Source organism: Vulpes lagopus, chromosome 14 (genome assembly GCF_018345385.1).
Source record: "Vulpes lagopus strain Blue_001 chromosome 14, ASM1834538v1, whole genome shotgun sequence".
Lineage (NCBI taxonomy): Eukaryota > Metazoa > Chordata > Mammalia > Carnivora > Canidae > Vulpes > Vulpes lagopus.
The window spans coordinates 26,270,957-26,297,855 of NC_054837.1; the positions used below are offsets into that span (position 1 = coordinate 26,270,957).

The 26,899-nt window shown below is 47.9% G+C and overlaps 1 protein-coding gene across 1 annotated transcript in view; it reads right to left on the bottom strand.

Moving 5' to 3' along the window:
• Nucleotides 1-2,525: 2,525 nt before the first annotated feature.
• The window catches only part of OAS3 (2'-5'-oligoadenylate synthetase 3), a 45,276-nt gene continuing 20,902 nt past the window's right edge, over nucleotides 2,526-26,899 (bottom strand). The window contains exons 16-26 of the mRNA XM_041728531.1: nucleotides 20,269-20,472; nucleotides 18,386-18,656; nucleotides 16,200-16,378; nucleotides 14,595-14,830; nucleotides 13,947-14,088; nucleotides 10,710-10,883; nucleotides 8,728-9,010; nucleotides 7,350-7,537; nucleotides 6,080-6,318; nucleotides 4,851-5,004; nucleotides 2,526-3,682 (exon numbers count right to left, since the gene is read on the bottom strand). Coding sequence (XP_041584465.1) covers nucleotides 3,593-3,682; nucleotides 4,851-5,004; nucleotides 6,080-6,318; nucleotides 7,350-7,537; nucleotides 8,728-9,010; nucleotides 10,710-10,883; nucleotides 13,947-14,088; nucleotides 14,595-14,830; nucleotides 16,200-16,378; nucleotides 18,386-18,656; nucleotides 20,269-20,472 — 2,160 coding nt within the window. The 3' untranslated portion in view covers nucleotides 2,526-3,592. The remainder of the gene's footprint in view (nucleotides 3,683-4,850; nucleotides 5,005-6,079; nucleotides 6,319-7,349; nucleotides 7,538-8,727; nucleotides 9,011-10,709; nucleotides 10,884-13,946; nucleotides 14,089-14,594; nucleotides 14,831-16,199; nucleotides 16,379-18,385; nucleotides 18,657-20,268; nucleotides 20,473-26,899) is intronic.

A 26,899-nucleotide genomic window follows, 5' to 3' on the forward strand; every position in this document is an offset into this window, starting at 1 on the left:
TCCAGGAGCAGGGGGTGGACATCTTGGGGGGGGGGGGCTATTATCCTGCCTGCCACACCCCTTGGTGTCCCTAGGCCTCCTGGGGGTTTCATGGCATTTCCTCTCTCGCAGTCAGAGTTCACAGTGGTCCCTCCATGGCTCCCTCATTTTTGCCACTATTCCGCTATCCCTGTGGCCCAGCCTCGGGGAAGGCTCCTCATCCAGTCCTTATCTCATCCCCACCCCCACCCCCCCATACACACAGCAACTGAGCCTTTCCCCTTCTCCTGCTCCATCAACTGGAGCCCGTCCCTCAGAACACAAGCGGTTCTCCCTTGCAAGTCCCAGGCTGGGCTGCCAGTGCAGAGGAAGAGAAGAGATGACACCCTCTCGGTTGGCTTGGGTTACTGAGTCCTCACGTTTTACTCCCTGTGCACCCCACCAGGCCTACACTCCACTCCGGACAGCCCCAGGAAAGACAGAGAGTGAGTTTTCTTCATCTATTTCTTTGTGTGAGATTCATCCCAGGCACCAATGTCAAGAAACAGAACCAGGGTGGTAACATATTACGTGCTCTCACTTGAGCAAATTTAGCTGGAGAACCTCAGTTCAGAGCAGCTGGAAGGCTCCAGCAGACGGGCTCCAGATAATCCTCTTATCCGCAAATCCTCCCCATTGGTGGCCTCCTTTATGGTCTGTCACTCAAGCTCCTCCCAAACTCTTCCTGGGCTGTTGGCCACTTGCCACGGGTAGCCCTGCTTCTAATCATTGCTTACTTCCTTTGGGCTGAGTGGGGGCCTTGCTGCCAGGGTAACAGAATGGACGATGGGCCTGGGACCTTGACCTTGAACTCTGCCTAACTGGATTCTTGCTACGTTCTTGGCTCATTTCCCTTTCACACACATTTCTCTCTTGCTTTTTTTACTCAGATGTTCTTCCCTGTGAAGTGTATCCGGACACCACATTTTCACCACAAGGTTTGCTAACGCAATTCCTTTTGCTCTTATGGCCATTTTTTTCCCTTTTGACTTGACAAAAACTCTTAATGGATGGTGCTGGGTGCTCCCTACTGCCTCCCACCGACAGGCACCCATGTCCCTCTCCTGATGCTCTGATGGAGCATGGGGTTGGAGGTGATGGTCTGCCACCTTCCATTCTAGAGCTATGTAGAATGTATGTATCTCTATGTATGTATCTCATACTGGTCTATGTATCTATGTATCTCATACTGGTCCCATCCATCCATGTCTCTGCCTTATCATTCATTTCAGTGAAGGTTGCAAAATGGTGACGTTTCTAATTTTGACCCTTTCAACAAATATTAAGTAGAATTCTTTTGTAAAAAACTGTTTTGGAGGCACCTGGGTGGCTCAGTGGTTGAGCATCTGCCTTCGGCTCAGGTCGTGATCCTGGAGTCCCGGGATCGAGTCCCACATCGGGCTCTCTGAATGGAGCCTGCTTCTCTCTCTGCCTCTGTCTCTGCCTCTCTGTGTCTCTCATGAATAAATAAAATCTTTTTTTAAAAAACCCTGTGTTTCCTTATTAGTTATAGCTGTCTGTTTATCCTGAAATATAGTTTGTACAAGAAAGGCTAGGCTTAACTATATTCTATTCATTGCTGTTGTGTTGCTGGTTTTCTGAAAAAAGGATTGGTGCTCTCATTCCTTCCAGTGATGACCACTGACCACGTTTCTTGATCACTATGAACGCTCTCTTGTCTTTGCTCTTAATGAACTTAAATGTCTGCCAAATGCTGAAAAGACATTGGCAGGATGTTTCCCTCCTTCCTTTGGGATACTCTGAGTCGCTTACTTTATTCATTGTTATAGGTCTTAATCCACTACGTCTGTACCACTGACCATGCAGTTGTACACAGTTCTTCATTTTTATTTAAGGGATTCAGATGGTGTACCTCTAGGTGTATCATAAACTCCTGAGGATGAAGCAGTGTCTTATGGTCTCCTGTCTATGTCTCTAGTGCAAGCTGGGGCATCTAGAAGGGTCTGGTCACTAGTTGTCGACTGAGTGGATATGAATGCGGAGCAGTCATTCTTCCTTCAAGGGCTCTTTCCTTTGCCCATGTTCTGGACAAGAGCTGTGGTACATACCAACACCAGCTCACTGGCACCACACCAGCTAGGGGTCCTACAGTTCAATTCTACTCTGACATTATCTGGAGCCAGTGCAGACCTCACATGTTAAAGGGTGAGGTCCCAGCAAGACTGTCTCCTCCTCAGATGCTAGCTGCGAGTGGGGTCCTCAGACTACTTGTACTGCCCCCTTACCAATGTGGCTACAAATTCAGGTGTTTCCATGACCCCCCATTTAGGTTCAATAACCTGCTAGAATAACTCACAGAACTCATGAAAATACCATACTTACAATCACCATCTTATTATAAAGGATACAGATGAACAGGCAGCTGAAGAGATACACAGAAGGGCTGAAAGAGTCCCGAGTGCAGAAGTGCCCCCTTCCCCATGGAGTTAGGATGCATCATCTTCACAATGCACTGCTATGTTCACCAACCAGGAAGCTTTCCAAGCTTTATTGTCCACAGTCTTTATTGGGGTTTCATTACAAAGGCATGATTAATTAAATCATTGGCCATGAGCTTGAACTCAATCTCCAGCCCTCTCTCCTCTTGGGAGGTTAGGGGGGATGGGGCTGAAAGTTTCAACCCTCTCATCACATGCCTGGCATTGCTGGCATGACCAATCTCTCCTTTGAAACGCTGCCCAAAACTCGTTAGCATAAACTCAGGGATGGTTGGAAGGGGCTCCCTATGAATGCAAAAGACTCTCCTATAGGGAAATTCCAAATGGTTCTAAAGCTCTGTGCCAGGAGCTGGGGACAAATGACTAGATACATTATTATATGACAGTTGGTATAGTGGTATATGGGGTAGCATTAAAACTATAAGTGGATATTTGAGGTTAAAATGCTTAGACATTCAAGTATCTGTGAAACTAAAACCAGAGCATAAAATCTTGAGATTTGGCAAGAAGACACTCATGGTTGGGGGCAGGGGGATCGGTAGGCTCAGAAGGAAAGACAATAGGTTATTATGTATGTAAGGTGACAGTTATAGTCCAAGCCTTTGGAGAGTTTAAAGGGCTAAGAAGACTGTTGGCTTGCCACTGGCTGGGAGACTTTCAATTCAGCAGGTGCAGACAGGGTTTTGTGTGCAGAGGGAAACAGACAGGAGGCAGGCAAGGTGGAGGAGCAGAAGAGCAAGATCATGGAATTGTAAGAACCAAGGAGCAGGTAAAGGGCATCCCTTTGGGAATACGGAGAGCTCCCTCCGCTAAGGCTTGAAGGAAAAGGAAGGAGCTAATTGGAAAACACACAGTAGTTGACAGCAATATGGTGCCCGAGAAGCTGGATGAAAGCAGATATTTTTGGTAAGGTGGGTCACTTGCAGGGTGAGTGTTCAGCAGGGTGACACGAGAAAGTACGTGATGGTCTTGACTTCAAGAGGGGTCGAAGAAGCGAGGGAAGGAGTAGTGGAGATTGTCAAGGGAAGAGTGGAACTGGTGGTGCTTCTTATACAGCGAATTGATTCTTTAAAAAGCAGCTGCCAGATGACCTCTAGAAGTCTCTTCTAACATGATCATTCCAGGATTCTATGACTGCTGAGTGAGAACATCTCATTGACAATAGGATACATCCCAATTCCACAACTTCCTGGTGTCTGCACTGTCTAGAGAGAAAGAAATAGATGTGCGAGAATAATACGTAGCCTAAGCAGTTTAAAACACTGGTTAAAAGAGCCAGAAAAAAAGAAAGAAGTGTATCCGAGAGGGTTAGTATTACCAGAGACAATTTTTGGGATACTGGTTATGGTGCAGATCTTGACAACTAAAGCTAACTCCAGAGTTGAGTGGTTCTTCTAAAGCTGGGTTCTCACCTGGGGGCAATTTTGCTCTCCATGGGACAAGAGGCAATGTCTTGAGACATTTTTAATCGTCACAACTGGGTGGCATCTAGAGGTTAGATTTGGGATGCTGCTCAACACCCTACAATGTACAGGTTAGCATCCCCCCCCCACCGCCCCAACAGAATTATCTGGTCCAAATGTCAGTAGTTGCTGAGGCTGAGAAAACCTGCTTTGAAAGAACCCCGAGAAAGAATCTGGTGGCAGGTGTCTTGGTAGGAGGTGGAGCTTTGGACAGGTGTGTGACGGACACTCTTGGTCAGCTGACCCAACCTCTATTCGCAATGAAGGACCACCCCCCTCCCCAGGTTTTGGAGTCACTGTTATGGGGAGCCACATGACCATTCTAGGCAATAAAATGCAAGAGAATTTGCTGGATGAGGTTTCTAATAAGATACCCCGAGTAAGTTATCATCCCCTTTGCTGTTCTTCCTGCCTGGACCCAAGCCTGCCACCTGGAAGTGCAGAACCAACAAAACTAAAATCAACAAATGAAGAAGGTGGAGCCAGAAAGAGCTAGTGATGCCCCAGGGGACATTTGGCAATGTCTGCAGGCATTTTTGGTGGTCCCAGTGGTGGATACTCTAGTGGATAGACACAAGGGATGCTGCTCAGCATCCTATACTGCCCAGGACGGCCCTCGGCCCAAAGAGCTCTCCAACCCCTAGATGCCAAGTGTGCCACAGTGGAAAAATCCTGCTTGTAGAGAAAGCACAATGGAGCTGTTGCCTGAGTCCTAGATCACCTGCCTTAGGATTTCTTGCAATGGGAATTAAAAAAAAAAAACACACCTGTTTTGTTTTATTCTCAGCTCCTGAGTTGGGCTGTTATTTGAGACTGAATGAATTCCAAGTTGCTACAGCAGGAGAAGCTCTTTGATTTTAGCTTGTCACAGGGTAATCTCCAGGGGAAACTTTCTTTAGATTATTCTTACTGGCACTTTCCAGGATTGCACGGGATATCCAGTTCCATCTTTGAAACAGAAGGAGGACAACCATTCGGTAGCGTCTTTTGCTAGGAGATGCCAACACCATCGGTCCCCTCCACCCACGTCACCAGTAGGTTCAGCTGGATCCAAGATCACGGGCCTAAAGGAGTCAGAAGCATTACATGCTTTTTAAAAGCAGTGGCCTCAGAATCGGGGGCCCAGTCTACTCTTAGCCCTAAGACAATGTGTCCTATGTTTTAGATGCCGGTGATTCAAATGTACTGACACAGCTCAAAGTGATTTTCTCGAATTCAATTATATTTGTCAATAGTATTTCGAAAGCTGTTAATTATCATACACAGGACAGCATAATATAAAGCTCTCCTTCCTGTTAGGTCAGCTGAACGATGCTGCAGAATTTAATCAACTGTAAGGTCACGTGGGTCACGCCCATGGTAGCCAGCCCATGGTAGCTTGTTCTGGCTTTCTTCTCCCCTATTCTTTCTCAAAGCTTTTTTTCTTTCCTCTCTTTCCTTTTGTTTCCTTTGGTTTTTGTGCTTTGCCGGGAGCACTGAATAGACATAGTAAGATTCCCTGCTATTCTTGAAGGATAGCGTTTTTGTGGGTGCGGGATGCAGGTCTGAAAGGGTAGATAAAATCTGATCTAATAAAACTCCCATAGGACGAATTAACCTTGAAGGAACGGTAGCATTATTTCTCAGGGACATACTTCTGACCCCTACACCTCTAAGATCTGCTAACCAATCTATGCTTTTCCCTCCAAACTAGGAAGATGGAAGCGACCACCCAGGGACCTGTACCTTGATCCTTCCTTCTCTCTTCCTCCTGGATTACATTCTCTCCCACCCTACCCCGGCTCAGGATTTCCTCTTCAGAGACTATGGGAGGTTCTGGTGGTTGGCATCCTTCCACCCCTACCCACTGCCCTCCTCAGTTTCACGTGGGGAGTAAAGAATCACGACCCCATGGGGGAGAATCCAGGTCATTGGAATAGCGCTGGAGGGAATCAGGTTAAGAAAAGGAGGCAGGGGTCGCCTCGGTGGCTCAGGTGGCTTCCTTCAGCTCAGGTCATGATCTCAGGGTCCTGGAATCAAGTCCCACATCGGGCTCCCTACTTAGCAGGGAGTCTGCTTCTCCTTCCCCTCCACCTCTCTCAAATAATTAAATAAAATCTAAAAAAAAAAAAAAAAAGGAAAGGGCAGGGTTTAGGGCACCTGGTTTTCTGGATCTGGGTCAGCAGGAAGTTTCTCACAGTCTCATCCTCAAAGTTGTAATTGACTGTCCAGAAGACACAGAGCTGCTGATATTTTGTGACCAACTCAAGGACTGTCCGGAAACCTTCCGCGGTGTCGAAATTCTCTGCCCCACTCCCCTGCTCCCAGGCGTAGATGGTGAGCAGCTCCAAGGCGTACTTTGGGGGCAGAGACCCCTTTTTCTTCAGTTTCCTTTCACACTGAGGGAAGAAGGGAACGTGAGACAATACTAGTGAAAGCAGGGAGGTGCAGTGAGATTAAAGGGCCCTGCAGAGGTCATACATTCATGGCCTCTGGGGCCACAGCAGGGCAACTGAGTCACGGGACGCAGTGCTGATGGGACTGGTCTGTGGGAAGGCTGAGCAGGGCAGCCTGGCAGGTGCTCGCTTAGACGCATGCAGATTTCTGGGTCCGGCTTCGGCCACATATGACTCCCTAGAGTTATAATATAATACAGCGACCACTTACAAAACACCTACTGTGTGCTGACTGTGGAGACAGACATTTTACGTGGCATTTATAATCCTGATTCGTAACCCCAGCAAGCAGGCATAGATCAACGTTTCTGACGAAGACAGGAGCCTTGGGGTGGGGAAGTGACTCACTCAAGGTCACACTGTAGCCCCAAGCCCTCTGAGCACCCTGGGGCTGGGGGGTACCTACGGCCATCTCTCTGAGTTTCTGGGATGGAAACCACAGAGCTCAGGGAGCTGTACCCAAGAAGGAGACATCTCAGCAAAGAGCTGATGCTGTGCTAGACGTCGGCCGTCATGGAAATACTCAGAAGCTCCCCTGCATGCAAGACAGTGATGGCCATTATAGAAAATAACCCCACCTGTAGCTTCACCTTGTCTTCAAGGATGGCACCTGCATGTACTACACGTGGGGGCCGAGCAGGAGGTAAGCCATGCTGGTGACCTGTGGGCATGTGATCCTAATCTCCCCCACTCTTTGTAGGAAGAATAACTGGGATTCCTGAGTGTCACAGCAAAGACAAAATAAACCATACATGGCAGCTTTGATGGTAGGGGGTGCTCTGTACCCCACCCAACTTAATGGGGTTGGTGATAACTCCACAGCGATGTGCAGGATTAGTGGACAGATTCATGAAAGTGGGTCAGCGCCTAGCATTTAAGAGTGTGGGTAAAGGAAGGACTTGGTGAGTACCGGGTGAATGGTCACAGCACAGGATAAAAACAATTCTAGATACCTGCAACAAGAGCGATCATACCTGTTTGTACCAGTGCTTCACCAGACGAATTAAATCCTTCACTTTGGTGGGCCGGGAGGCCACAAAGCTGCATTGCAGCTCCGTGAAACAGGTGGAAAACTCTCCTCCCTCAGCATCTGAGGATTTATACAGATCGATGAGCTCAGTGTAGATCTTGGGGCTGGGTGGGGAGCCAGAATTCACCTGACCTAGTATGGGGGAGACATTTAGTTTATGCTTTAATTATGTATAAAAGTAACAATTTTCAAACATTTTTGACCACTAATTCTGGGAAATGACTTTGAATTCTATTAGTATATTTGGATTTTTGCTGTCTAAGATACTGGAAGCATCACCAGAGTGATGAGATATTTTAAAAAACTATGTGGTCTATAGGAATATTGGTGCTATTATTAAGGTTAGTTATCTAGATTTGTACTGGCCGGTACTGTAGCCACCAAACAATGTGGTTATGTGGTTACTTGCATTCAAATTAACTAAGGGAAATTAAATTAAAAATTTAGTTCTGCAGTCCCACTAGCCACATTTCAAGCTCTCAGTAGATATAGAACATTTCCATTATCACAGAAAGACTTTTTAGACAGCACTGATTGGGAGTTTGCTAACTATGGCCAATAGGCCAGTGTGGCCCACTTCTTGTTTTTGTAAATAAAGTTTTATTGGAACACTGTCATGGTCCTTTGTTCATGTATTGTCTATGGCTGCTTTCAGGGTACAATGGCAGAGTCGAGTGGGTGTAACAGGTACTACACAGTCCTCAAAACTGAAAATACTTGCTACTTTACCTTTAAAAAAAAATAGCCAAAAAAAAAAATAGCCAACTCCTAATCTATACTGCTATTTCCTCTCTAGAGACACTAATAACCATTCAGAGGGAAGGTATCACAGTCTTCTTGATGCTGATTTGAAAAATGCCTAAAATAGCCTTGGTTCCTTTTGCTACAACATTATGGATCTGTCATTCATGAACTGAATTTCCAAAGCAGATTGAAGGCCCCAGATTTCCTGTCTTTGCCCTAGAATTCTTCCCAGGCTGTTCTTTAATTTCACTAATACTTGTGGCATTTTATCTGTAAATGTGTACAGAATTCCTGTGTACCCCATTCTTTAATAGGTATTGTGAGCGATATCACAGGAAGATAAGAATATAAGGAATATAAGGAATGTGGTCCTGGCCATCCTCTGGATACTTAGGTAAGACAGGACATGTGAACACGTCTACAGGTCTAAAGGACTGCTGCCACTACTCGTGCCACCTGCTGGGGGCACTAGATCTACAAGCCATTACTAGGGCATGTGGCTTTCCTTCCACCTGCCTTGCCCCATCAAGGCAGAACCATGTCTTCCTCCTCCAGAAGCTAAGGTCTGGGGTTCTCACCGAGCACATTAAATGCAGGCAACACATCAAAGTTCACACTTTCGTTGAGCACTTTGGATTTCAAAGAGAAGCTCAGCACCCTGGGAGCCTTCCATTTTGAAATCTCAAACTTCACTGCAAACTCTTTCTCCTGCTGACAGGCTACTAGCTGTTTATGGATTTCCTTGATGATACGGCATCTCTCGTTTTTTTGGGAGGTGTAACTTTTAAGCGAGTCTGGGAACACGACGAGGTCGGCATCGGAGCCAGTCTTCAGAGCTGTGCCTTTGCCGGTTGACCCTCCCTGGTGAAGAAAGACAAGCTGAGGTCCAGCATTTTCTAGATCCTGAGCCCCTTACCTCCAAGGGCTGGCAGCAGTGGGCTGATTAATGATGTTGCCAAGGGTCGTTCCAGGTTAGGGTCCAGTTAGGGCTGAATCCAAAGCAGAGCGTTCAACTTTTCAAACAAGTAGTTTGGTTTGAGAAAGGTTTTCTCATGCCCTTTGATGAGCTTATTGACACACAAACAACTGAGAGGGCTAGTTATAAATTACCCACATCTCCAGTCAACTTCCTAAAGATTCCTCCCTAACAGCATTTAGCTTTGTATGAATTCCTGTGACCTGAGAGAAATCAAATTGGATGCGATCATTGCATTAGAAGTTCCTCATCTGTTCCCTGATTTTTAAAAAAGATTTTATTTATTTATTCATGAGAGACACAGAAAGAGAGAGAGGAGCGAGAGAGAAAAAGACAGAGAGAGAGAGGCAGAGACATAGGCAGAGGGAGAAGCAGGCTCCATGCAGGGAGCCCGATGTGGGACTCGATCCCGGGACTCCAGGATCATGCCCTGAGCCAAAGACGGACACTCAACCACTGAGCCACCCAGGTGCCCCTGTCCCCGCATTCATCTGTTTCCTCTTGCAGGCTGGGGGTCACAGGATGAATATTCATAATTTAGGTAGGGCTCTGCAAACTTTCTGTAAGGAGTCAGATAGTAAATGTGGGCTGTATGTGTCCCTGCCACGTAGGCTTCTTCACTTCCTCCTCCCTTCCTCATTCTCTTCCTCCTTACCTTTCTACTCTAACAACTCTGTTAGGCACAGCTCCTTAGCTGACAGGCTGCTTTGAGGGCGAACTGGGGAGAAGCCAGCTGCCCCACAGAGAACAATCCCAGTGCCTGATGCGGGGCACACCCCTTAGACTTGCTGCCCTGGTTCCTTCAAAAAGCTCACTCGATTTTTATAGAGAACACGTCTGTTTTACCCATGGGCAGGAAATGCCTGGCAGCAGGTTAGAGGCGAGGGGAGGGTGTTCTGTTCCCTGTATACAGATGCTCAAACCCGCTTCATTCATGCAGCTGCTTTGTGAGTGTTGACCTTCGCTGGCCAACAGATGTAGGAAGTGTGTCACCCCATGGACAAGAATCACCCTATCTGATGAATCGTTAGCTCAGTTGATGAGACTTATCATGCTGTGGTCATTAAGACATGAAAGAGGTCATTTTTTTGGCTCAGTACACACTGAGCTTGGAACTGGTAGTGGTTTGAATGGTAGCACCTCCAACAGATCTGCCGGGAACACAAGAACCTAACTTAGCTGAACAAAGGGTCTTTGTAGGTGTAATTGAGTGAAGGGTCTGTGGACCCTAAATCCAATGGCAAATGTCCTTAGAAGACAAAAGAAAGAAGAGGAGACCTGCAGAGGGGAGGTGATGGGGAGAGCTGTAGGTCCAGGCCAAGGCCACTAAGGGCCACAGCAGCCCCAGGAAGCTCATACAGGGCCACAGGTATGTCGTCAATGAAGGAAGCAGTGCGCAGGCACCTCCCCCCCCCCCCCCCCCCCCCCCCCCCCGTGGAGAGCTAGGGTTCTGGGTGCCCATCTCACCTGCTTCCCTCCCCCCACTCCCTCATCCCTTGCCCTCTGCCCTACATCCAGGGGCAGAGCCTGGGACCCCTTTGCTCCCTGCCCGTAAGACCCTGTAGGAGAAAGGCCAGCGCTCACCTTGACGGTCTTCTGAACCTTTGTAGCTGAATTTCGGAAGCAATTTTTTTGAAGGAATTTACAGATGAAGTCAACAGCTACCGCGATTTGGCCTAGGAAGTTTTTGTTGGGCTGTAGAAAGTCCTTGATAAACTTATCTAGAAGATGGCCCGGGGTTGCGTACAGCGGCGCTGGCTGGGAAGGCAGAAGAACACTCAGCACTGGCACCACACACGCGAGAACATACCGGAGAGTTAGGGTAGTGCCCAAGACCCCCCCCAGAAATGAATCTTGTGAACTGTGAACTGTTCCTTCCTCCCCCCAGGAGAGATCTGACACCACCGCCCCCCGCGCCCCCACCACCCCCGACTGGAAGCTGTTCTGGGTGTGGCACTGCCTTCTGTGGCCCGTCCCTTTTAACCTCAGATGCTCCCTTTGTCTCCCATTGGCGGCAGGGACTGCGGATTGCTGCAATGATCACACGCGCATGCCCTCTCAGGCAGCTTCTGTTGCACACACATGCCTGAGGAGATTGTTTTCCTAGGGCTGCCCTAACAACACCCTCCCCCCACCCCGGGGTGGGGGGCTTCCAAGAGCAGAAATGTATTCTCTCACTGTTCTAGAGACTAGAGGTCTGTGCTCAAAGCGTCAGCAGGGCCAGGCGCTCTCTGGAGGCTCTAGGGGAGGAGCCTTCCTTGGCCCTTCCAGCCTCCGGAGGCTCCAGCAATTCCTAGTCCTCTTGGGCTTGTAGACACGTCACTCTGGCCACTGACTCCGTCGTTACACAGTCTATTCTCCCCACTGTGTGTGTCTGCGTGCTTTTTTATGAGGACACCAGCCACTGGAGTCAGCTCCTGCTAATCCAGGATGACCTCATCTTAACTAATGACACCTGCAAAGACCCGACTTCTAAAAGAGGTCACATTCTGAGGATCCAGGTGAACATGAGGGAGGCCGGAGCATCAGGGTTATGTAGAGAGATTGAGGGCTAGAAGCGTTAAAGCAAATTAGATTTGTGTTATTTTCAGCCTTGAAATTCGTGGTTTTCTTTCCTTTTCCTTTTCCTTTTCTTTCTTTCTTTCCCCTTCCTTCTTTCCCTCCTTCCTTCCTCCCTTCCTTCCAGTGCTAAGAGGAAATAAACATGATGTTCTATATAAACACTGTCCTTTTGCTGGTGAGGACAGACAAGATGAGCAGGGGCAGGGTGGTCAGCTTGAAAGTTGAAGGTCAACCTTGGCTGCCTCCAGATGTTCTTAGGGAAACTCACAGTTGCTTGAAGGCAAATTCATGGCCAGTACTGTCCTTTGCACAGGGCTGAGTATGGGGGGGCGAGGGGCGCGTGTTCACGTATACGCGTGCACATGTGCCCTCCAGCGTCCAGATGCCCTGATGCAGCACTTTATGGGCCTGAATCCCCTCTGACAGCTCTCTCTCTTGAGAGGAATGGCCTCCTAGTTCTGGAAACAGAGGCCGATTGGGTAGAAAACAAAAAGAGCAAAAGCTGGCATCAAAAGTTGGCTTAGGGGTGGCATGAGAACTAAATGCAGTGTGGGCTCCTAGGCTGGGGAAAGCTGGCTATCGAAAACATTCTTTGGGGATGCCTGGGTGGCTCGATGGTTGAGCACCTGCCTTTGGCTCAGGTTGTGATCCCAGGGTCCTGGGATCGAGTCCCACATCGGGCTCCCCATAGGGAGTCTGCTTCTCCCTCTGCCTATGTCTCTGCCTATCTCTCATGAATAAATAAATATAATCCTAAAAAAATTATTCAGATAATTGGCAAGATCTGGAAATGGACTATAGCTGGGTGGTAATAATATATTCATCTTAATTTCTGGAATTCGATCATTATGTGTGGTTAGCTAAGAGAACGTCCTTATCTGACAGCCGACTCCAAAGGCTCAGTATAAACAAGATACATAACACTGATGATGATGATGATAATGATAAGTGTGAGCGCTCACACACACATATAGAACATAGCTAAAGTGGTCAAAGGTTAAACATTTGGGCATCCAGGCAGATATAGGGGCTCACTGAACAAGTTTTACAACTTTTCTATATGTTTGAAAGGTTTCAGGATAAAGTTGGGGGGAGGGTAGAAATATTTTTTAAAAATCTGCTTTAGGAATCCTGGAAAATTGAGGTCAGGGAGCAAAGACCAGAGTCCAGTGAAAGTCAGGACAAGGAGTGTCCAGAAGGACACCACGTTCCTTCTGGATCCAGGCAGGAGCTCCCCATCCAAAGGGTCCTTCCCATCCACGGTCCCAAGCATTTGGGAAACTCATTTACATCTCCCGTCTTTGCTCAGTTGGCCCTCAATGTGCTATGCCCAACAGAATGTAGATCTAAGCCTACCACACCTTGGATGTAAATGAGTCCCATGTCTGTTAAAGGTGGAATTTGGTTGATCTATGTGGCCTCAAAAGACACCTTTGTCCTACTGCCACCTCATGACCCCCAGAAAATGGAACGGATTCAGTGGCCTAGACTGATAATATCCTCGGATCGTCCTTCTCCAATAAGCTCTGGGAGCGCAGGGGCATTCTGTGGGGGTAGATCTGCTTCCCCTGTTTGGGCAGAGGGGGGCTGCCCTGCACTCACTGGCACTCTGCTCAGTGTGTCCGTCACCACCAATCCACCTGCTTTCTCTCCTGCAGCAGTTAATTGAAATCTGCTGGTGCCCTTCTCTCTTTGTTCAGTTTTGCTCTTTACCATCATTTAAACAGAAAAAGGTGGCCCATCATGGTGTGTTATCAATGGAATTATGTCCTGCTAAAAGATATTTTGAAGTCCCAACTCTGATACCTGTGATTGTGACCTTATTTGGACTTAGGGTCTCATATGAAGTAATCGAAGTGAAGATGAGGTAAGCACTAGCTGGGTTAAGCACTAATCCAATAGGACTGGTGTCCTTGTAGGAAGAGGAGGGAGACACAGACATGCAAGGAAGGCATTGCGAAGACACAGCACAGGAGGCCACGTGGCAACAGAGGCAGAGATGAGGGAGGGACGTGGCCATAAGCCAAGAGCACCAGCAAGCACCAGAAGCAAGGAAGGATCCTTCCTGGAGCCTCCAGAGGAGCACAGGCTTGCCCACACTTTGACCTTGGACTTCTGTCAGCCACCAGTGTATGACACTTTGTCACAGCAACCCTAGGAAATCTACACATGGTGCTCTTGGGTAAGACTGCAGTCTGGGTGTCAGGACACCCCCCTCCCCCCAGCATGACATGAGCTGTACTTGTAAAGCTCTCTTACCAGAACATTCCATGATGGTCCAGGTGACTCATTTGGGCTGAGAGCAGACAGCCAGCTCTGAGCTTCTTGCTTTAGCAGTTGCCAAGATGCGTTATCTTTGCTCACATTATTGGTTGGGTCAGTTGGATCCAAGATTACTGGCCTACAAATTCCATTAGATTAAAAAATCAGTAGAGCTGCATGTGGAAGAAGAAATCCATGTTGGGGAAAGAGGGCTGGAGGAGGGTGTCTGGTAATCTGGACTCGAGAGCCCGCGCTTCCTTTCGGTTGCTCAGGTGCTTTGTCTGAGATGTCTAGACCCTCTGCTCCTGCCCTCTCTGCTTTGTCTGAGATGTCTAGGCCCTCTGCTCCTGCCCTCTCTGCTTTGCAGTTAATAACATAATAAAATGGCTAGCCCCTTCCTTCTACAAGAGGAAGCACCTCGCCAGTGTTTTGGGGACAAAATATGGTGATGGTCTGAAATGTGAAAAGCATTGGTCAGGCTCCCCTCTTTCAGGCACACCCCATTTTGCTTGCCTCCCCACCGCTGCTGGCATTTTTTTGGTGCATCCCTGGCTGGGGAGGATGGGACTGAGCCCTCATTCTAAGGGGTACAGCCTGGCTTGCAGACAAACAGATAAAGAGAGAGGGTGGAGAGAAGCTTGGTACCTCGACGACCGGAGCTGGCTCAGCAGAATATTCCGGACTGTCTCATTCTCAAAGTTGTAGTTGACTATCCAATAGACACACAGCTGCTCCTGCTGTCTGATTAGCCCCAGGACAGTTCTGATGCCTTCGGCGATGTCAAAGTTTTCTGCTCCGCACCCCTGTTCCCAGGCATAGACTGTCAGGAGCTCTAGGGCATACATGGTCAGCAGAGGTGAACCTTTCAGCTTTTCCTGGCACTGTGGGAGAAGAGACAGGCTGTGGCTGATCTGGGGACCCAGTTCCCCCTGTGCCAGGGGCCTGAAATCACGGAATCAGAAGTCTATAGGAAGTCACCATCTCCCACCAGTGACTAAAATGAAGCCATGCCTAAAATTCGATGGATTTTAGTATCGAGTGTTGGCAAGGATGTGGAGCACCTGAAACTGTCTTATGTTGCTGATGGGAGGGTCATTAGGTACAACTATTTGAGAACACTAATGTTGGCAGTACTTCCTAAAGTTAAATATATGTATTATTATATATATTTAATATACTATATATATTATGTGATGACATATAATGTTTTATGTACTATATAATAATATAGTATATAGTCTGCATATGAATTTATTATGTACACATTTTTGCATACATAATATCACATATCTATGTAACTATATATACACACATATCCTATTCCTTATAACCCAGGACTCCCACTCCTGCATATTTACCCAAGAGAAATGAGTGCTTAAATTCACAAAAAGACAAGTAGGGGAATATCCATAGTAACCTAATTTGTAATAGCCCCAGTTTGGAAATGACCCAAATGTCCATTAGCAGAATGGATAACTGTGTGGTATATCAAGACAACAGAATCCTACAGAACGACAAAACACCACAACTAGGTTCGAAAAGAGAGATCTCTCAGATGTCACTTTGAGCAAAAGATGCAGCATACGTATGGTACCATTCCACTGATTTCAAGTTCAGAAACGAGCAGAACTGACATTAGGACATTGGTCATTTAGGGGGAGTATTAACAGGGAAGGGGCTTGAAGCAGCTGCCAGATGCAGGAAAGGTGCCCTATTTTGATCTGGATGTTGCTAAAAAGGATATAAAAGTGCATGGACCTGGGGGGACCTGGGTGGCTCAGTTGGTTAAGCATCTGATGCTCATTTTTTAAAAATTTTAAAAAAGATTTTATTGATTAATTCATGAGAGTCACACACAGAGAGAGGCAGAGACACAGGCAGAGGGAGAAGCAGGCTCCCCGCAAGGAGTCCAATGTGGAACTGGATCCCAGGACCCCAGGATCACACCTGAACCAAAGGCAGACACTCAACCACTGAATCACCCAGGTGCCCCAGCATGTGACTCTTGATTTGAGCTCAAGTCAGGCTCTCAGGGTCCTGGGATGGAGCTCTGTGCTCAGTGGGGAGTCTGCTTGAGAGTCTCTCTCTCCCTCTCCCCTTCTCCCCCTCTCCCCACCTTTCTCAATAAATGAAATCTTTACAAAAAATGCATTGATCTCTGTACTTAAGAGTGTTGTACTTTGCTGGATATGGATGATCTCGGTTAAAAGGAATTGGACGACAGCACTAGATCCGTCATTTGAAAATTACCTGTTGGTACCAATACTTCACCAAGAGGATCAAATCCTTCAGTTTCCTGGGACATTTGTGAAAAAACTTCTGCTGGAGTTCTGTGAAGCAGATGGAAAACTCGCCGGGGTGGGCTTTTGTCATGTCCAAGGCTCTTTTGAGCTCTCGATAGATCTGGGAGCTGGGCTTCTCGCTTAAGCCTGGTGCGAAAGAGAGATGTAGAATCTGTGGTGTGTGGGTGCCCTGCCCTCAGTGAGCCAACGGTGGAGGTCTGCTGTGGCCTGACAGCACACCTGGGCTACTTCATCTGCAAGAGAACCCGTGCGTTCACCTAAAAGGAGAGGGGTGGCTTGCCTCGCTTGATAATAAAATGACTATCGTGAAAATGGCACGGTGGTGGCTCACGACAAGATCAGCAGAAAGTGAAGGATGGAAAACACAATTATAAATGAGGAAGGGGCGGGGAGCCTGGGTGGCTCAGTGGTTGAGTGTCTACCTTTGGCTCAGGACATGATCCTGGGGTCCTGGGATCAAGTCCCACATCAGGCTCCCTGCAGGGGGCCTCCTTCTCCCTCTGCGTGTGTCTCCGCCTCTCTCTCTCTGTGTCTTTCATGAATAAATAAAAATAAATAAATAAATGAGGAAGGGGAAGTTCCAAGTTAGTAGGGAAAGAGGGCTTCTTTAACAAAGGGTATTGGGACAGCTGGCATATACCTGGAAGGAAATAGGGTTTATACACTGCATAGAATATATTCTGCTATTGAGCCCAGCTGGTGAGTGTTGTTCCAGAGAGTCAAGGGTACAGGGACTCTGAGGGGGCGGTAAGGTGAAGGTAGGGTAAAGGCAGGGTGCTGGAGGCCAGCAGGCGGGCACAGGCCCCCCCAGAACTGGACCCTGCAATGCCAGGTAGTGGTTTTCAAACTGGCGGGCCAATCAGAATCCTGCTGCACCGCTAATGTGGAGCACGGGCTCAGGAGCCTCTCAAGGCCACCCTAGCTCTGCAGGAGGTCTGATACCCAAGTGGAGGGAGCTCGGGCCTCTCTTTTTTGGAGGTGATGCTGATACCCATAGAAGTTTGAGAACCACTGGTGAAGGAGTGAAGAAGCAGATGCCAGGGAGGGGAGGGATGTCAATAGGTCACAGGATTTCAACAGGATTCCCACTTTTGCTAGCTGAGCTCCACTGTTTACAAGCACATTTTAAAAACACATAAACAATCGAAGCCAGTCGCCAGCTTGTTCCTGTCATTCCCTCGGACAGATACTTAAGAATTCCCCCAGTAGGTTGCTTTTCTCAGAAAGCAATCCTTTTTGGGTCCTTTCCCAGAGGGATCTCGGTTAGGAATGCGCGGTTCTCGCGCCATCTGGTGGCAACTTCTGGCTACCACGTGCGAGAAAGAGCGGGTTTCTCGTTTTCACACCATCCTTGCATGTTGGGGTGAACCCAGCAGAGGGCGCTCTGGCCCAGTCTCCAGCCACCATTCTCTTGAACAAGAGAGAAAATAGGATTTCCTAAGAATTCTGAGTCACCTGGGATCTCTTCACTTTGACCCAGCCCTTGTTTGAGGTAGTTCTTATCATCCTTAAGGTCCTGTAAAGCAGCTATTTCGAGGCTGATCTTAGAGTTGGCAAAAGCGGTGGGACCAGGATGGGAGCTGAGGGCTACCTACCTTCCAAACTGGTGCACTTTTCCCTAAGTTGGTTGTCTGCCTGTGAATGTGAGTCACTGAGGTGTGTGTGTGTTATCTTAAAGGCATCCCAGAAGATCTGGGCTTTTATTCTAGGTCTTTTATTTTATTTTTAAAGATTTTATTTATTTATTCATGAGACACACAGAGAGAGAGAGAGAGAGGCAGAGACACAGGCAGAGGGAGAAGCAGGCTCCCTGCGGGGAGCCCCATGCAGAACTCCATCCCGGGACCCTGGGATCACACCCTGAGCCGAAGGCAGATGCTCAACCAATGAGCCACCCAGGCATCCCTTATTCTAGGGTTTTTAGAACTGGGTGTGTGAAGAGAGTAAGCCTAGCACAGGAGGGACCCCCTCTCCTGAAGGTATGTGGTCCCTGGCTTTGGGCCATACCAGTGGTGTCTGTCCCATCCCCGGCCTAGAGGACCCACATAGCTGTCTGCTGCCCCTTTCTTTGGCTTTGCTGTCCCGACACACCTCTCCAGACCAGTGCCCTCCACACACCCAGGAGCAACTCACCCAGAGCATTGTAGGCAGGCAGCACCTCAAAAGTGATGCTCTGCCACTTTGTGGACAGCTGGAAGATGAGCCCATCTCTGAACCTCTGGACCTCCATTTTGGCCGGCAGCTTCATGGTGAGCTGACAGGCTTTCAGAAGCTGCCAGATCTTGTTGAGGATTTTATCTTGGCTTTTTTTCTGATCCTGGAACTGCTCAAGGTCACTGACAAAGATGACAATCATCCCATCTGAGTTGCCCCTCAACACTGTTTTCCTGCCATAGGAGCCACCCTGCCAGTGACAGAGATGCAGATATGAGACTCTGGAGCCTTTGGGGGTCCCCCAACGCCCCAGCAAGCAGTAGTATTTCTCAAATCAAGCAAAAGCCACAAATGTCACCATAGTCTTAAAAAACTGAGTGGCAGGAGTCCATTTGTCCATCCAAAGACCTGAGTCAGGATGCCCACTGTAGCACTTTTCATACAAGCCTCTGACTGGAGGCAGCTCAAATGGCCATCAGCAGTGGGATGGACAAATGTGCTGTACTCACACACTGAATACTATCCAGCGTCGAAAGGATAAAGGGACGCTGGCACGCAACAACATAAATTTCACAGACAGGATGGGGTCAAAGAAACCACACAATAAAGTCACCCCGTGCACGATTTCATTTATATCCGGTGATCAACCTGTCTGGTTTTCCCAGGACAGTCCCAGTTTTAGCACCAAAAGGCCCACGTCTGAGAAAACCCCTCGGTCTCTGGCAGACCAGGAGGGTTGGTCACCCTACAATGACGCAAAGTCAAAAAAAAAAAAAAAAAAAGAGGCACAAGGAATCTATGGTGTCAGAAGTCAGGAGAGTTGTTAGGAGGGTTGGTGGGGAGGACCTGGATTGTGGATCAAGAGGCTCTTGGGCAGGAGGAGGCTTTGTTTCTCAGTCTGGACGTAGGTTACACAGGTAGGTTGTTTGTGGCAATCCATCGGGCTGTACATTTAGATCCGTGCCCCTTTCCTAGGTTATATTTTCATTAGGAAAAAGCGAACAGTATTGAGAGGCACGATGGCGTAGTGGTTAAGGGCACATCCTCCCAAGCAGACAATCTGGGCTGAAATTCGAGTTCTGCCTCCAGCTACTAAGTAACTTCCTCCTGCTTCAGGTCCCTCATCTGGGCCAAGGCCCAGGGACACCAAGTGTCCAGGTGTTTCTACTGCTAGGGCTGCTGGGCATGCAGGAGGCGGAGGCCAGGAAGCCTTGGGAGTGCAGGTAAGTAGGGCTCCAGGGCTAGCAACGAGTTGAGAGGGGCAGGGGTGCCTCTGACTGTTCCCACCCTAGGATCCTGGCATCTTCCCAGCACCATTTCCTCCCCGAAGGCCCGAAATCCTCAGCCCTGGGATTCCTGCCCCTAGCAGCAAACATTTCTACCTCACGAGAGCCACCCCCTCTTGCCATGGAGAAATCACAGAGCGCCCTTTGGGTGGTTTTACTGGATCACCCAGCCTCGGTTTACTCCTCTGTAATACGAGGCCGATGGAAACAATAACGGCGAAGAACCGCAGCTCGCTTATTGAGCGCTAACTATGTACCAGGCCCTGTACTAAGAACATTGCATGCTTAAGCCTCATTACAGTTTGAGATGACTATTGCTCCTCTCCCATTTTACAGATTCAGAGACTGAAGCACAGGGGGTTAAGCAACCTGCCCGGGGGTGCACAGTAGTAAAGGCAGAGCTGCTCCTAAACCCCTCCATCGCTTCCGTCGAGGGGGGTTCAAGATGAAGTCTGGTGCACCCAAGGCCTGTCACCCGGAAGGTGCTAGGGACCATGTCACTCCCCTTCCGGTGGCCATGGAAACTCCTGGCTCCTGGAAGCCCTGACACCCCCCCCCCCCCAGCCTTCCACTCACTTTAACCACACTTAGTGCGGTGGGGATCTGCTCCGTCTCCTGCAGGGCGGCACAGATGGTGTCCACGGCGTCATCTATCTGTTTCTGGCATTCTCCGTAGGGCCTCAGGGAGTTCTGGATCAATTCGTCCAGCCTCTCTGGCTGCACAGAGTACAGATGCGACCCCCAGATTCCCATTGCTCCTGCCGGAGACTGTGGTAGCCGCTAACTGAAGAGGAGGGAGAGGAGAGAGGAGAGGGAGCCGCTCCTTTGCCTGGAGCCAGGAAATCAAAACTCATTCAAGAGCCAGGAAACTGCAAATCACCAGGAGAGAGCCTAGAAACCGAAACCCAGAGTGCTCCCGGCTGACTTCCTCAATCTAGATTTCTGCCCACCCCCGCAGGGTGGACAGCAGCCTGTCGGCTCCTCCCAGGGCGTCCTTGTGCTCAAACGGATTCTGCAGCCGCCTTAAGGATGCCTCGATAAATGCCAGTGTGTCCTTGAGCACATGGCCAGCTCTGTTTGTGCCTCGACTTCCCCATCTGTGAAATGGCATAACAATGGTACTTCTCTCACAGAGTTCCTGTTAGAACAGGGAGGGGGGAGGGGGATGCTCAGCAAATGCTACCTAAGAAGTTGTTAAGCAAATAATCTTTTTACAGGGGACAGGGGTCATCTTTGGAAGCTCTTTCCCTTTTCCCCCTTGTTAAAAAACAAAATCCAGTGGCGTACATCTGAAGATCTAATTGGCTTTTTTGAATGATTCATAAGTTGGGCAGCATCCCACCTAGCAAGTAGAAAGAGCTCCAAAAGTTGTACACAGTGGAGGGTTTTTATAGGAAAGAGGGCGGGGCAAGGAGCTATGAAGGGGAAAAGAAAAGACCAGTTCAGGCCAGGACACCTTTTTTGGGCCAAAGGACTGGACCGGCAGGGTGTTTATCCTGCAGATGACATCACTAGTGCTGATGGGGAAATCTCAGGCTGACTCTTCAAAGGTCCCATTCCAGGCATAGGTTAAAATTATAATTAAGTCTCGGTTTGCTGTCACGGGGTGGAGGTGAGGGGGCAAATGATTCCACGTGGGGCTTGGTGTTTCCTTTTTCACACCCTTGTCTCTGGGGCCAGGGAAGTCAGAGTCCATGGGGCAGTGAAGGGAAAGGGACCCAGAGAGGGGATTGATTTGCTTGGGGACACACGGAAAGGCAAAGATTGAGCCAGGCTCAGGTTTCAGTTCTGCTGTTGGGTGATGTGGGACACAAAGGCAGAGGGGAAATTTAATTTAATTTAATTTTAATAAATTTGTTTTAAAAAAGGAAATAAAATGAGATGACCTTAGAACCCACAGCCCATTGATAAATCCGTGAAGCAGGGGGAGTATAACATTCTCCAGGAAATCCCCAACTGTCTTAAAGTTAACGCTGCCTCTGGCTCCCTAGAAGGAAAAAAATGACCTCAGCCAGACAAGAGCCAGGCCTCCAGGATCCTGGGAGTCTTCTTCAGCATACGGAATCCTTTTGGAACGTCCCTTCTCTTTACTTCCCCAACCCCAAAGTATATAGTCAGTTGCCCCTCACAACCCTGGGGCAGCAGCTCTTTCTGCCCAGGGGTCCTGTCCCTGTGCTTTAATAAGACCACCTTTCTGACCAAAGATATCTCAAGAATTCTTTCTTGGCCACCAGCTCTGGACCCCACCAAACACACTAACATTCCAAAACTATATCACTGGGCACGTATAGATCCTGGAGTGGTCCGCAGGCGGGACCTTCTTGCACCCAGTTCCTCAGCCTGCATGTGGATGCTTACGAAGCCCCAGCAGGCACCTACGTGGCCCAGCAAGGATGGGACACAAGCCTAGGAGTGCATAGGCCAGAGGGGAAACAGATGTGCAACTCTGTGAAAGTGAAACCCCCTGAGGGCTCCCATCAGCTGCCTCTATCTAGCAATAATAAATAATACAGAAGGCAGAAAAAAATCCCTGAAATGTGGGAAGAACAGAGCTCTTCTCCACTGTGATGACTAATTTTGTATGTCAACTTGGCTGGGCCATGGTACCCAGATATTTGGTCAAACATTATTCTAGATCTTTTTGTGAAGGTTTTTTTTTTTTTTTCCAGTTGAGATTAACATTTCAATCAGTAGACTTTGAATAAAGCAGAATGCTCTTCATAACTTGGGTGGGCCTCGTAATCAGTTGAAGGCCTTAATAGGAAAAAGACTGACCTCTCCTGAGGAAGAAGAAAATCCACCAGTTGATGGCCTTCAGACTCAAGCTGCAACATCAACTTCTTTCTGCGTCTCCAGCCTCCCCCCTACAAAACTGGGACTTGCTAGCTTCCACAACAGTAAAAGCCAGTTCCTGAAGTGGATCCATACATCCTATTGCTTCTGTTTCTCTGGAGAATCTTAGCTACCACACCCACCCGATAAGGGTCTTTCCTTGTCCTTATGACTGTTCCTGCCACATCTAGAGGTAGGCTGGTCAGGGGGTCAGTAGGCTTCTTTTCTAGGTGAGAATATGAAGGCTCCGAGAGGTGGAAGGTCACACAGCTCATAGGTTGTCTGGCTAGGTTCTAACTCTGCATGACCTAATTCCAAAGTCCATGCTTTATTATTATTTTTAACACATTTTATTTTGAAATAATTTGAAACCCTGAGAAAATGTGGGAGATCAATACAAAGAAATCCCTTATGCCCTTCCCCTCAAATATTTTGCCACATTGGTTCCTCATTTATCTATATGGACATCTAATCGGTATTATTACGGTATTGCTGTTGTTTGAGCACATGTTGCAGATATTATGCCCTTTTACTTTAGTTTTTTTTTTTTTTTAGTTGACTTTATAGGGACAACTGCGTGGCTCAGTGGTTTAGCGTCTGCCTTTGGCTCAAGTTGTGATCCTGGGGTCCTGGGATCAAGTCCCACATCAGGCTCCCTGCAGGGAGCCTGCTTCTCCCTCTGCCTATGTCTCTGCCTCTTTCTGTGTCTCTCATGAATAAAAAAGTAAAATCTTAAAAAAAATAGGCTTTATATTTTGAAGTAAAATTAAGCAGAAGGCCCAGAGATTTCCCAGAGATCCTGCCCTCCCATGCGCAGCCTCCCCCACTATCCACATCCCCCCCGCCCCAAGACTGGAACGTTTGTTAGAACTGATGAACCTCTGACATGTCAAAATCACCAGACCTCTTTCCTCTTAGATACTTCGATATGTATCCCCTAAGCACACGGATAGCTTGTTGCATAAACACAGAATGGTGATGGTGATGAGGTTTGGGATTTTAACATTGATATAATGTTATCATTTCTTATAGCACATATAAAGAATAGATTCTTAAATTTTTAAACAAGATTTTATTTATTCATTCATGAGAGACACACACAGAGAGGCAGAGACATAGACAGAGGGAGAAACAGGCTCCCTGCAGGACTCGATCCCAGGACCCTGGGATCATGACCTGTGCCAAAGGCAGCTACTCAACCACTGAGCCACCCAGGCATCCTTTATATTCAAATTTTAATAGTTCTCCTAAGTTGATCCTTATAGCCTCCCCCCCCCACACCCCCCACTCTAGGATCAGATGTTTTCTGGAGTTGTCATGGATCACAGATGGGCTCCCTGGGAAGCACTGGGGAAGGTATGGTGTCAATTTGGAGGGAAGTTCCCTGCGTCCTAATTATTGGTCCTTGAAGTATATCTATGGTTCAGATTGAGCACTTCCCTGGTTCATGGTCCATTTTCGTCTGCTCCTAGGGACACCCTATTTTATCACCAGCTCCTTAACTCTCTGGGGCTCAGGGCCTCCCAGCTACCCCTTGACCCTTCCCCTCACAGTAGAATTGTGTCCACCTAATGGGAGAACGTTGTCTTGTGGCTGCTGTTATTTCAAGGTCCACCATCCCCAGCGCTAGTAGGGGGGCCATGATGATGTCTGCTATGGAGGAGGCACCTTGAACTTCTTAGCAATGCTGGGGCGCATACTGGCCTATTCCTCCTGGCCTCTGTAAAGTTGTCTTCTCTGCTCTTCCATGAGAGATCATTTGGTGGGTCTTTTGGCCTTAGGTGGCCTATTACCCCCCCACGTCCATCTCTCTGACCTTGGAGAGAGAGACCCCATCTTCCCCCATCCTTCAGACAGTATTGTCATTCGGATCTCACCCATTGTGGCACTTAAACTTTTTCATTTTTCTAGAAGCTTTGCCAGCGTCAAGCTTGCATCTTCTACTGGGCTCCTGGCCAGCATATGAAGTCCTGAATTCCAGGAGGGATTTCCAAATCAATAAACTCTTCTTCAACAGCCCCTTGATCAAGTAACCTTGGGTCCATTCCCACTCATAGCCACCTGACTTGTTGCTACACATTGGCTGGCTCTTCCAGCTATTTGGGGGTACAGGTCCATCCCTCCCTCATTAGGCCTAGAATCCTCGGCTGGCTTATTTTGGGACTTAGCCCTCGTTCTAGGCCTACCATGCAAGAGGGGGACTGGATGCAGGTCATGGGAGCCAGGGGGTAATTTATGGAAGAGAGGCCACTGCAGCGTCTCCTTGTAAAGGGTAGGGGAGATGCAAGCTTTTAATAGGAAAGGTGGCTGGGCCATTTCTGCAGCTCTAACGGTTCAGAAGAATCTGAGGACTCAAGATCTTCAGGGGCTTCACCCTTATGTCTCCAGGCTGTATGTCAGAGTCCTATTCTTTCCCAAGTAGAGTCCTGATCTTAATTAGCAGAACTGATTGAGAGTATGTAACTCTTTTACACCAACAAGGGTGGCTATCATCAAAATGATAGACAATAGCAAGTGTTGGGCAGGATGCGGAGAACCCCCATTCACAGCTGGAGGGTGTGTCAATGGCACAGCTGCTGTGGAATATGGGGAGGTGGGCCCTCATGGTTAAACACATGTAAGCCAGTAATTTCATGATTCCAGCAATTCTCTTGGGCATCTATATACACCCAAGAGAAATGAAAATCCATGTTTACATAAAATCATATACAAACATTCATAGCATTTTTCATAATGGCCAAAGAGTGGAAACAGTCCAAACATTCATCAAAGGATGAATGGACAAATGTGGTCTCTTCATACCATGGAATATTGTCCAGTAATAACAAGGAATGAGCACTGACATATAAGTTACAACACAGATGGACCTCGAAAATGTGATGCTAAGTGAAAGAAGCCAGACACAGAAGGACAAATATTGTGTGATTCCATTTATATGAAGTGTTGATAATAGAGACAGAAAGCAGATGAGTGATGGCCAGGGATTGGGGGCAAAGGGTCATGGCAATGCAGTGACTACTAATGGGTTTCAGGTTTCTCTTGGGGCTGATGAAAATGTTCTGGAAGTAGTATAATGGATCCCCCTTGTAACGTGGCTTGCCTTGTGTTTTTTGTTTTTTGTTCAATTTAACTTTTAATTTTTAAAAAAAATTGTCATTTTTTGACAATTTGGAGTTCTACATTGCGCACTGTGCATTTCTGGACTGGCTCCTCATTTCCTTCTGGCTTCTGGCTTTTGGCTTTTGGCTTCTGGCAATGGAGCCTCTGTGTGTGCTACCAAGGAGGCCTTCTGGCTCTCTGTTTAGCATCCAATTGTTGATTGATCACATTTAGCTTTTCATATTTTTTTACCCTAAGGCTGTGGCTTCTTACTAAGGTTTTTGTTGTTGTTTTTTAAAATATTTTATTTATTCTTGAGAGACAGAGAGAAGCAGAGACACAGGCAGAGGGAGAAGCAGGCTCCATGCCGGGAGCCCGACTTGGGACTCGATCCGGGGACCCCAGGATCGGGCCCTGGGCCAAAGGCAGGTGTTAAACCGCTGAGACACCCAAGGATCCTTGTTGTTGTTGTTGTTGTTTTTTAAAGATTTTATTTATTTATTCACGAGAGACACACAGAGAGAGGTAGTGACATCGGCAGAGGGAGAAGCAGGCTCCATGCAGGGAGCCCGATGTAGGACTTGATCCCAGGACCTCGGGATCACGACCTGAGCCAAAGGCTGATGCTCAACCACTGAGGCACCTAGGTGCACCCCCCCCCCATAAATTTTAATAGTGGCTAGGGCTACTCCCTTTTTTCCTGCATTTTTCTGAACTTTTCTTGCATGCATATGTTTCCATAAGAACTTCAGTATCAGTTTGTCTACTTCCAGAGAAAAGCGCACAAGGGCATTTTGTGGATATCTTTAGGATCATTAAATGTGTAAATCAAGTTAAGATTGACGTTGAAGGGTGTGGCTATATCAGGAAGCCCTCAAGTTACAGTGGGGTTACCATGTCAATACCAGGGTGGCCATTGTCAAAAATCAAGGTGCTAAGAGTAAAACAAATCCCTGCTCGGATCAGCCCAGCCCAAGTGACTGGTCCTCCTTACCTTCTACCTACTGGATCTACCCCATTTCCCACCATCTCACAATTAGGGTAACCTAATTCAAGAATCATTTTGAGGGGGAAGCCTAGAGTCCCTGTCATGAGGTGGAAGTTATTCAGACCAGCCCAGTTCCTCCCAGGAAGACACCAGCAGTTTGTGAGGCCAAGGCCAGGTCCCCACCTGCTGCTGGACACTTGGTGGGGTAGGTCTCTGCTGCCTGCAAGTGTCTGCCCTGAGCTCTTAGAACTGGCCAACCCCAAAGGGCTAACTTGGGGTCCTGAGAAT